This window comes from Salmo trutta, chromosome 30 (genome assembly GCF_901001165.1).
Source record: "Salmo trutta chromosome 30, fSalTru1.1, whole genome shotgun sequence".
In the NCBI taxonomy this organism is placed as follows: domain Eukaryota; kingdom Metazoa; phylum Chordata; class Actinopteri; order Salmoniformes; family Salmonidae; genus Salmo; species Salmo trutta.
The window spans coordinates 33,065,033-33,077,233 of record NC_042986.1 but is presented as its reverse complement, the minus strand read 5'-3'; the positions used below and the strand labels follow the sequence as shown (position 1 = coordinate 33,077,233).

The following is a 12,201-nucleotide window of genomic DNA, read 5'->3' as shown; positions in this document are numbered from 1 at the left end:
CAGTTACACCAGCTCTGTCAGTAGGAATGAGCCAAAATTCACCCAACTTATTGTGGGAAGCTTGTGGAAGGCTACCCAAAACAATTGACCCAAGTTAAACTATTTAAAGGCAATGCTACCAAATACTAATTGAGAGTATAAACTTCTGACCTGCTGGGAATGTGATGAAAGAAATAAGTAATTCTCTCTACTATTATTCTGATATTTCATATTCTTAAAATAAAGTGGGGATCCTAACTGACCTAAGAGAGGGAATTTTTACTAGGATTAAATGTCAGGAATTGTGAAACTGAGTTTAAATGTATTTCACTAAGGTGTATGTTAACTTCCGACTTCAACTGTACATGCATACATATACAGTACCAGTCAAAAGTTTGTTCACACTTACTCTTTCAAGGGTTTCTCTTCATTTTTACTATTTTCTACACCTGGAATGCATTTCAATTAACAAGTGTGCATTGTTAATTTGCAGAATTTCTTTCTTCTTTAATGCGTTTGAGCCAATCAGTTGTTTTGTGACGCGGTAGGGGTGGTATAGAGAAGATAGCCCGATTTGGTAAAAGATAAAGGCCATATTATGGCAAGAACAGCTCAAATAGCAAAGAGAGGTGACAGTCCATTACTTTAAGACATGAAGGTCAGTCAATGTAGAACATTTCAAGAACTTTGAAAGTTTCTTTAAGTGCAATCGCAAAACCCATCAAGCGCTATGATGAAACCAGCTCTCATGAGGACCGCCACAGGAACGGAAGACCCAGAGTTACCTCTGCTGCAGAGGACAAGTTCACTAGTTACCAGCCTCAGAAATTGCAGCCCAAATAAATGCTTAAGTGTTTTAGTAAGACACATCTCAACATCAACTGTTCAGAGGAGTGAATCAGGCCTCATGCGTGAATCAGGCCTCATGGTGGAATTGCTGCAGAGAAACCACTACTGAAGGACACCAAGAAGAAGAAGAGACTTGCTTGGGCCAAGAAACACGAGCAATGGATATTAGACCGGTGGAAATCTGTCCTTTGGTCTGATCAGTGTCTTTGTGAGACGCGTTGTAGGTGAACGGATGATCTCTGCATGTGTAGTTCCCACCATGAAGCATGGAGGAGGTGTGGGGGTGCTTTGCTGGTGACAGTGTCTGTGATTTATTTAGAATTCAAGGCACACTTAACCGGCATGGCTACCACATGTTTCTGCAGCAATACGCCATCCCATCTGGTTTGGGCTTAGTGGGACTATCATTTCTTTTTCAACAGGACAACGACCCAGCACACCTCCAGGGCTATTTGTCCAAGAAGGAGAGTGATGGAGTGCTGCATCAGATGACCTGGCCTCCACTATCACACAACCTCAACCCAATTGAGATGAGTTGGACCGCAGAGTGAAGGAAAAGCAGCCAACAAGTGCTCATCATTTGTGGGAACTTTATTGAGACTGTTAGAAAAGCATTCCAGGTGAAGCTGGTTGAGAGAATGCGAAGTGTGCAAAGCTGTTAAGGCAAAGATTGGTTACTTTTTGAATAATCAAAAATATATTTTGATTTAACACTTTTTTTGATTACATGTGTTCATAGTTTTGATGTCTTCACTATTATTATACAATGTAGAAAATGGTACAAATAAAGAAAAACCCTTGAATGAGTAGGTGTCCAAACCTTTGGCTGTGTGTGTGTGTGGGATAGATGAGTTGCCTACCAAGAAGACAGTGAATGTTCCTGAGTGGCCAAGTTTTACTTAAATCTGCTTGAAAATCTATGTCAAGACTTGGAAAAGCAGCGTAGCAGTGATCAACAACCAACTTGACGGAGCTTGAATAATTTTTCTAATAATAATGGCAAATTATTGTACAATCCAGGTGTGCAAACCTCAGACGTACCCAGAAAGACTCATAGCTGTAATTGCTGCAAAAGGTGACAAATTCCCCTTTTCAAATGTTATTTTTTTTAACCTGTATTGACTCAGGTTGTGAATACTTATGTAAATAAGGTGTTTCTGTATTTTATTTTCAATAAATGTGCTAAAAACATGTTTTCACTTCATTATTATGGGGTATTGTTTGTAGCTGGTTGAGGAAAAATAAACAAGCTATTTAATCAATTTGGAATCCCGGCTGTACCACCACAAAATGTGGAATAAGTCAAGTGGTATGAATACTTTCTGAGGGCACTGGATGCTGTCCTTCCTCTCTGTCATTGAATAAATCATTTTCAATCACATTTTTTGATCCTATATTTTTAATTTTGAGGCTGGTTGTGGAGGCCAAGTCTAAGCATACGACACCATACAAACCATGGCCAATGGAGAATCTCCACTAACAGTAGTATGCTTATCCTGGGATTGTGTAGCTGCCCTTGTAAATGAGAATAGACAAACTATAGTTTGTGTACACAACAGGTTAACTAACGTGGATAAAGCCTACCAGAATTATTTGCACTGATGCATCAAAAAGAAACAAAAATAAAAGTAAAGATATTTCCACATACTTTCCCTACTTACCCTTTTTAACAGACACCCACTCAACTCACCAAATATGCAGACCAGACATCTCTACTATGCCATTAAAAAAAGTTTGTGTTGGCAGTGGACTGCTGGGATGGTCCAGATGGAATGCCTGTCATCTATCATGGACACACCCTCACCACCAAGATCAAGTTCTGTGATGTCCTGGCGACCATCAAGGAACACGCCTTTGTGACGTCTGAGTGAGTCTCCATGTGCTCAGTCTTTGTGTTTTGTATGCGTGAGTGATACTCAGTAATCTACTCTCCTCTAAAGAGAATATGACATTAAATGAGAAGTTCCACCACACCTTTCACCTTTGACATGTGCTGTTGACCTCTGACCCCTCTCCCCCTCTTACTCCTTCCCCAGCTACCCCATCATCCTGTCCATAGAGGATCATTGCAGCATTGTCCAGCAGAGGAACATGGCTACCTACTTTAAGAAGGTCTTTGGAGAAATGCTGCTTACCAAGGCTGTGGACATCTCCGCCGACGGACTGCCCTCACCCAATCAGCTTAAGAGGAAGATCCTCATCAAGGTCAGAGGTCATAGGGTCATGTGGATTGGGAATTAAAGATGTTTGTGTTGTCATTTTAATGTACTCGTGGATCAGAGCATCTGCTAAATGACTTCCTCTCCCTGTCATGTGCAGCATAAGAAGCTAGCAGAGGGCAGTGCCTATGAGGAGGTGTCCACCTCCACTCCCTACTCTGAGAATGACATCAGCAACTCCATCAAGAATGGCATTCTCTTCCTGGAGGACCCCATCAACCATGTGAGAACTTTGTTTTCTATCTATCTACAGTGAGCTCCAAAGGTAGTTGGACAGTGACTTGTTTTGGCTCTGTACTCTAGCACTTGGGATTTTAAACGATTCAATGACTGAGGTTAAAGTGCAGACTTGCAGACTCCAAACTGCCTCTGGAAGCAACGTCAGCACAAGAACTGTTTGATGGAGGTGGAATAATGATCAGGGGATGTTTTTCATGGTTCGGGTTAGGACCCTCACGAATGCTCTTGTGGCTAAATGGAAGCAGGTTTCCACAGCAGTGTTTGAACATCAACTGGAAAGCCTTCCCAGAAGAGTGGAGGCTGTTATAGCAGCAAAGGGGGGACCAACCCCATATTAATAAGGACGATTTCTGCGCCCCGGCGGAAATCTAATTAGCATAATAAAATAAGCATCGTAAAATCTCTATAAAAATGTCAGTTTAAGCTAGAGATCAGTTTTTTGTTTGCGTGTCAATCCACCGCATATGCCTATGTCGCTCATCCGCAGCTGTGGTGAAAGGTGACAGAGTTCGAGCAGTGTTTGTCAGACCATGAAACATCCCAAAAATCGGTCTTCTCACAAAGTCATGTGTAGCGTCCGACTGGTTTGGCCTACAAAACTATTATGACCCCTCTATGGAAAGATGACTCTCACGAACAGTGTTTTTCTCTACGACCTCCACAAGTGTCAAGAGACTCGTCTGACGTTGGTACAGCTGATCTGCCAACTTCTGTCTGTAGCGTCCAAACCTTTTGGGTTACACACTCTCACGAACATGTTGGACATTTTGCTCTAGGATGCCCACATGCCTCAAGACTCATCTGAAGGTCCCCCGGTACCAGTTGAACAAATGTATGGAAGTAAACTTCCATTCAAAAGTTTGGGGTCACTTAGAAATGTCCTAGTTTTTTTTTTGTTTTGTTTTTTAAAGAAAAGCACATTTTGCAATTGTTAGCACAGCTGGCCTTCTTTAGACTAGTTGAGTATCTGGAGCATCAGCATTTGTGGGTTTGATTACAGGCTCAAATGTCCTCTTGCTCAGTTGGGGCCTCCCACTCTTTCTATTTCTTTCTATTCTGGTTGGAGCCAGTTTGTGCTGTTCTGTGAAGGGAGTAGTACACAGCATTGTACGGAATCTTCAGTTTCTCGCATGGAATAGTCTTAATTTCTCAGAACAAGAATAGACTGAAGAAAGTTCTTTGTTTCAGGCCATTTTGAGCCTGTAATCGAACCCACAAATGCTGATGCTCCAGATACTCAACTAGTATAAAGAAGGCCAAAGTTATTGCTTCTTTAATCAGGACAACTGTTTTCAGTTGTGCTAACATAATTGCAAAAGGGTTTTCTAATGATCAATTAGCCTTGTTAAAATGATAAACTTGGATTAGCGCACACAGCGTGCCATTGGAACACAGGAGTGGTTGCTGATAATGGGCCGCTGTACACCTATGTTTTAACCTTTTTTATTTAACTAGGCAAGTCAGTTAAGAATACATTCTTATTTACAATGAATGCCTACCGGGGAACAGTGGGTTAACTGCCTTGTTCAGGGGGCAGAACAACAGATTTTTACCTTGTCAGCTCGGGGATTCGATCCAGCAACCTTTCGGTTACTGGCCCAATGCTCTAACCACTAGGCTACCTGCTGCCCTTATAGATATTCCATAAAAAAATCTGCCGTTTCCAGCTACAATAGTCATTTACAACATTAATGTCTACACTGTATTTCTGATCAATTTGATGTTATTTTGATGAACAAAGAATTTGCTTTTCTTTCAATGACAAGGGAATTTCTAAGTGACCCCAAACTTTTGAACTGTATATGGAGACTCTTTAATACCAAAAAATATGTGGTTGAATACATGTAAAAAATAAAATTGATTTAGGAGAGACATTTCAGCACAAACTTTCTTTTTGATATTTGTTGGGTACTATATGTTCCATGTAGTGAATCTGGTTTTCAATGTGTTACAATTTTTTTTGATACTTCAGGGGATCTTAAACTCCAATAGCTAAATGATCCTTGGTATGACCTTAAAACAATTCCATATAGTTTAGTCGAACACCCCCCCCCCCCCTGTAAAGAAGAATAGAATAGATTTCTAAACACTTCTACATTTTAATGCAGTTCCGTGCAGCTCAGTTGGTAGAGCATGGTGCTTGCAACGCCAGGGTTGGGTTCGATTCCCACGGGGGACAATGTTAATCATGGATGCTACCATGATTACAGATAGTCCTGAATGAATCGTGAAAAAGTTAGACGCTCAAATATCATACCCCCAAGACATACTAACTTCTCACCTTTTACAATCAAATCTGATTAATAACAGGGGGTTAGCGTTTTTTTGGGGGGGGGGTTGTTTGTTATTTATGCCTCTAACTTTCTCACTCATGATTCATTCAGAATTATCTGTAATCATGGTCGCATCCACATTAATGTAGCAATGTTTAGAGACATATATTTTTATTTACAATAACAGTGAATCCAAAATGACACACTACGTTATTTACCATTAATTTATATTGGGCACAAAATAATCTGAAACACAATCAAAACATTGGGGGGGGGCGGGAACTATGTACAAAAAGTATTATAATTTCAAAACATTTCACATGATATGGATGAAAAAACCCTCAAATTAAAGCTGACTTTAACATTATAGTCACTGTATCATTTCAAATCCGAAGTGCTGAGTACAGAGCCAAAACAACAACCACTGTCCCAATATTTGTGTAGCTCACTGTATATGCCTTGGTTGTATGGTCCATAGCTCTCTTGCCACTGTTCCCTTTTTTTTTTTAAATACCTTTTTCTAACTCAAACACCATCTCCCCCTCTCTGCAGGAGTGGTACCCTCACTTCTTTGTCCTGACCAGCAGTAAGATCTACTACTCGGAGGAGACGTCTAACGACCAAGGCAACGAGGATGAGGAGGAGCACAGAGAGGTGAGTAAGGCCTTGCAGTACATTAGTGTTTCATCTGAAAAAATGTGTAGGAGTGGGGGGGGAAAGGAGTCGGGGGGGGGGGGGGGGCAAATAAATAGGCTGAAGCATGGGGTTGCCTATCTGCATTTACCCCATTGTGCTAATCATTAGTCAGATCTCAAATGTGTTCTCTTAACTAGTTATCATATTGATTCATTTATGTCCCAAGAAACTTGCATTAACACTGAATAAAATCTAGGCCTACCTGTTAATTTTCCCCCCAACACTTTATCTGGTTTCCACTACTCTTGCTCAACCAAAAATAGTATCTGTCTCATCACAATTTAAGTCATTCAAATAAATTATTTTGAGGTTGTGAGGCGTTGTACCCCAAGTCACCCTACAATTGACCGGTGTTACATTTAGCCCCACTGTGAATTGCTGAGCATAACATGCTGAACCATGCTTCTGCTGAAAACCATGGGTTTAAAATGGTGCAGTTTGTGCATATTTAGGAGTTGAGAAATAAATGAAGTAGGAATGGAAAGCTGGGATTCCCCTCTTTATAACAAAAGCCATTAAACTGCTGTTTTCACGATTGTAATAATTGTTGTGCATTGACTGCTTGTCAGAATGCATGTTTCCCTTCCTATGGCACTTATAACATGAATGAGCCACAGAGAGGAATATTTATCTAGCATAGAACACAACAACAAGCCGACTCGGTAAATAAATAAACTCTTCTACTATGGGGTTGTTATTTTTTCTATTAATTACTTGTTTTGTTTGCAGATAAAGTACATGTGGAATGTTCTAGGCAAAATGCTCCTCAACAGAAAGAGTTTCATGTTCCATATTTTTTTATTGTGTGGAGGCAATGATTTTGCAGGGGTGCAGCACCACGGCAAAATGAAGCCAGCGGACACACTGCGGTACATACAGGACAGAACATCACTTTATGGTGCTTAATGCCATAGGACAGGGTTTCCCAAACTCTGTCCTCGTGACTCCAAGGGGGTACACGTACTACACAACTGATTCAACTAATCATCAAGCTTTTATTATTTGAATCAGCTGTGTAGTGTCAGGGTAAAAACCAAAATGTGCCCCCTTGGGGTCCCCAGTACCAAGTTTGGGGAAACGCTGCCATAGGAGTTCCAACATTAAACTCTAGCTGTCTGTCTTTCTAGGTCTCTAACGGTATGGACCAACATATAGCAGAGAAGTGGTTCCATGGGAAGCTGGGTGCTGGTCGCGACGGCAGACAGATAGCTGAGCGGCTGCTGTCAGAGTACTGTCTTGAGACGGGTGCTCCCGACGGGTCCTTCCTGGTCCGGGAGAGTGAGACGTTCGTAGGAGACTACACCTTGTCCTTCTGGTAAATCTCCCCTACTGTACCCCCCCCCCTACTAACTCCCTTCTCCTCACCCTTGTTCCCAGCTCACTCTGAACCTGCCTCACCTCACTCCTGTTCCCTGTTCCTAGCACACTTACCTAACCCCCCTTCTCCTCACCCTCTGTCTCCTCACCCAACCCATTGCTTGCATCACAGAGTTCAGGTAATACTTGTGCTTTATGTTCTTGAGGGCTAGCCCCCAATCTACGGTGCCCATCGGTTTGCTACACTGCTAAACCTTGGACCTGAACAGTCAATCAATCCAAATTGTTGTCCTTTTGGTTTTCTGTAGTAGCCAGTCACGGTGTAGGCTAGGCTGCTGGTCTCTCTGCTAATGCAGGGGACAGGGCTGAGTAACTGGGATCATCTCATTTCAAATCAATACCTGGTCTCTCTCTTTCACTGTCAACACAGGCGTTCAGGCCGGGTGCAACACTGTCGCATCCACTCTCGCCAAGAGGCGGGCAGCCCCAAGTTCTACTTGACAGACAACCTGGTGTTTGACACGCTATTCGCCCTCATCACCCACTACCAGCAGGTAGCGCTGCGCTGTAACGAGTTTGAGATGAAGCTGACTGAGCCTGTGCCCCAGACCAACGCCCACGAAAGCAAAGAGTACGTCCAGCTCTCAAGGCTTCAGATAGTCATTCATTTCTATCTCTTGTGTGTCAGTGATGACTTTAGGAAGGAGGGTAGGAAGGATTTGTGTAAGTATGAGTGTATGTTCTAGGTGGTACCATGCCAACCTGTCTCGGAGCCACGCTGAGAACATGCTGATGAGGGTTCCACGTGACGGGGCGTTCCTTGTCAGAAAAAGGGCAGAGCTAAGCTCCTTTGCCATTTCCTTCAGGTGAGTCCCAAATATAGAAACAAACAACTAAACAACTAGACAGAATTGTTTGTTCTGGTTGTTACTGATGGGTAAAATGCAGCATCAGGTATTATTTGATATTAGGAAAGTTGACATGGGTTACCGCCTCACCAGCTTGCTAGAACTTGTTTTGAAAGCAAGACGTTCAGAGTAGCTCAGCTATGCCTTCTACCCATTAAAGATTTTCATGAGGAAGGAAGTGGTCACTGGTTGTGAAAATATTTTACTGGTGGCCCATTATTATTGTGGCAACCACAATATTGTAATATGTTTTATTTTACCTTTATTTAACTAGGCAAGTCAGTTAAGAACAAATTCTTATTTACAATGACGGCCTAGGAACAGTGGGACAGAACAACAGATTTGTACCTTGTCAGCTCGGGGATTCGAACTTGCAACCTTTCGGTTACTAGCCCAACGCTCTAACCACTAGGCTACCCTGCCGCCCCGGTAAGGGCTCTAAATAAAAACATGACATTGGTAACTTAATGGCATTATGTAACTTTATGGGCGACCCTACCAAATTCACATAGCTCTGTTATTCAACTTGGAATGCAAGTCTAAGACGCGGTAGATCTGTTCTAGATGCACTTTCTATGCTTCCCGTTAAGTTTAGTTTGAGTCTCTTCACTTTCGGTTTTGTACACCAGCTTCAAACAGCTGTAACAACATTTTTGGTTATGGAAAATGTATTTCACAGCGGTTTAGACGGTACGATGATTCTCTACACTATACTAGCTTATTTTGTCACATAAACTGAAATTAGGCAAACTATTAGAGTTTCAGCAACCAGGAAATGTCTGAACGATTTCTGCACAGTGCATCTTAGGCACACAATGTGGTTTTATAAGCACCACAGTGTGTATTTTACAGCAGGTAGTCAAAGATCAAAGCTGTGACCTACTTGAGACATGCGTTCTTTACTGTGTTAGATCAGTAGTATAGCTCACATCCACCTGGCCTCTCGAGACATGCGTTCTTTACTGTGTTAGATCAGTAGTATAGCTCACATCCACCTGGCCTCTCGAGACATGAGTTCTTTACTGTGTTAGATCAGTAGTATAGCTCACATCCACCTGGCCTCTCGAGACATGCGTTCTTTACTGTGTTAGATCAGTAGTATAGCTCACATCCACCTGGCCTCTCGAGACATGCGTTCTTTACTGTGTTAGACCAGTAGTATAGCTCACGCTGCCATCTACCTGGCCTCTCGAGACATGAGTTCTTTACTGTGTTAGATCAGTAGTATAGCTCACATCCACCTGGCCTCTCGAGACATGAGTTCTTTACTGTGTTAGATCAGTAGTATAGCTCACATCCACCTGGCCTCTCGAGACATGCGTTCTTTACTGTGTTAGACCAGTAGTATAGCTCACATCCACCTGGCCTCTCGAGACATGCGTTCTAGCGTCTGCTCTGGCATTGCTGACTGGGTTGTTTTGAACATGTACAGGCCAGTTATAGGTCTAATTACAACGAAAGCATCTTCCATGACGATGGGTTCTTGCCACTGTCGTCTTGGCGTCCTCTTCCTTTACGGGGATTTTGGTTCAGGTTGCTGTGAAGCACCTGATGATTAATGCACGCAGCAGGTCACGTATGTGTGTGTTTAACCCTGTGTTGTCGTCCCCTCAGGGCAGAGGGGAAGATCAAGCACTGCAGGGTGCAGCAGGAGGGCCAGACGGTGGTGTTGGGGACGTCGGAGTTCGACAGCCTGGTGGATCTCATCAGTTACTACGAGAAGCACCCGTTGTACCGTAAGATGAAGCTCCGCTACCCTATCAATGAGGAGACGCTGGAGAAGATAGGCACCGCTGTGAGTGGACCACACACACTTGTGCTCATGATTGTTGCTGTAGTCAATGTGAGTTGGATATCCTCTGAACTGTCATGTATTTGTCAGGAGCCAGATTACGGGTCTCTGTATGAGGGGCGGAACCCTGGGTTCTACGTCGAAGCCAATCAGATGCCCACCTTCAAGGTAAGACTGCACCGGATCTGTGATCCATCCTGTCTCCTTCCCTCTCTTTGCAAATGTAACAATGCAAGGATTGTTGTGTGTGTGTGTGTGTGTCCTAACCCCTTCACATCGGTCTGCAGTGCACCGTGAAGGCCATGTATGAGTACAAGGCCCAGAGGGATGATGAATTGTCCTTCAGTAAGAACGCCATCATCCAAAATGTGGACAAACAGGAAGGAGGCTGGTGAGTGACATCACACACAGGAAGTCAGGTTCACCATCCAAATCTATCAAATCATCACAGAGCTACATGAGTTATCTGGGGTTGGTTATAGAACATCCTTCTAGAGTAAACCCCGTTCCGTGTGTGTGTTTCTCTCACTCAGGTGGAAGGGGGACTGTGGTGGGAAGAAGCAGCTGTGGTTTCCTGCTAACTATGTAGAGGAGATCAGTCCTTCAGCTGTGGAGCCAGACAGATCAGTAAGGCCCTCTACCCTGTAGACACATACTGGGATACGCATCAGATAATCCCACCTGCTAATAATCCACATTTTACAGCCACCAGTCTATGCTATGAGAGGGACTGTCATTTTCTAGCATCGTTTATAGCAACAACATGTAAAATGCTGCTGTTGGGTTTTTCGATTAGCATTACTCTCCCTCTCAAATCAAATCAAATTTATTTATATAGCCCTTCGTACATCAGCTGAAATCTCAAAGTGCTGTACAGAAACCCAGCCTAAAACCCCAAACAGCAAGCAATGCATGTGAAAGAAGCACGGTGGCTGGGAAAAACTCCCTAGGAAAAACTCCTGAGAAAGGCCAAAAACCTAGGAAGAAACCTAGAGAGGAACCAGGCTATGAGGGGTGGCCAGTCCTCTTCTGGCTGTGCCGGGTGGATATTATAACAGAACATGGTCAAGATGTTAAAATGTTCGTAAATGACCAGCATGGTCAAATAATAATAATCGTAGTAATTGTCGAGGGTGCAACAAGCACATCCGGTGAACAGGTCAGGGTTCCGTAGCCGCAGGCAGAACAGTTGAAACTGGAGCAGCAGCATGGCCAGGTGGACTGGGGACAGCAAGGAGTCATCATGCCAGGTAGTCCTGAGGCATGGTCCTAGGGCTCAGGTCCTCCGAGAGAAAGAAAGAAAGAAAGAGAGAAAGAGAGAATTAGAGAGAGCATATTTACATTCACACAGGACACCGGATAAGACAAGAGAATACTCCAGATGTAACAGACTGACCCTAGCCCCCCGACACATAAACTACTGCAGCATAAATACTGGAGGCTCTCCTCTCTCCTCTTTCTACAGCAGCTGACAGAGAACAGTCCTCTGGGAGACCTGCTGAGAGGAAGTGTAGATGTGTCTTCCTGTCAGATTGGTGAGTGACTCCTCCCCTTCCTGTTTCTATCCTCCTGCAGATAGTACGGTCACCTTGCCTCGGGACGACCTCTAGATACTTGTATCTCCCCCTCAATCTCTTTTCTTTATCTCTCACCACCCTCTCTCTCTGGGGTTATCACTGTTCCATCTCTCTCTCTCTCTCTCTCTCTCTCTCTCTCTGGGGTTAATCAGCTGTTCCAAATCTGTTCTCATCTCTCCATCGCTCATTTCTCCTCTCGCTCGTCAATCTCTCTCTCTCTCTCTCTCTCTCTGGGGTAATCACTGTTCCATCTCTCCCTCTCTCTCTCTCTCTGGGGTAATCACTGTTCCATCTCTCCCTCTCTCTCTCTCTCTCTCTCTCTCTCTCTGTGGTAATCACGTGCTGTCCATC

General features: G+C 43.4%; 1 protein-coding gene across 1 annotated transcript in view; it reads left to right on the top strand.

Moving 5' to 3' along the window:
* The window catches only part of plcg1 (phospholipase C, gamma 1), a 32,869-nt gene that overhangs the window by 15,287 nt on the left and 5,381 nt on the right, over positions 1-12,201 (top strand). The window contains 12 exon segments of the mRNA XM_029724425.1: positions 2,575-2,695; positions 2,865-3,033; positions 3,148-3,270; positions 6,113-6,214; positions 7,384-7,571; positions 8,004-8,204; positions 8,320-8,439; positions 10,096-10,276; positions 10,364-10,441; positions 10,561-10,664; positions 10,807-10,900; positions 11,739-11,808. Of these exon segments, the coding sequence (XP_029580285.1) occupies positions 2,575-2,695; positions 2,865-3,033; positions 3,148-3,270; positions 6,113-6,214; positions 7,384-7,571; positions 8,004-8,204; positions 8,320-8,439; positions 10,096-10,276; positions 10,364-10,441; positions 10,561-10,664; positions 10,807-10,900; positions 11,739-11,808 (1,551 nt within the window).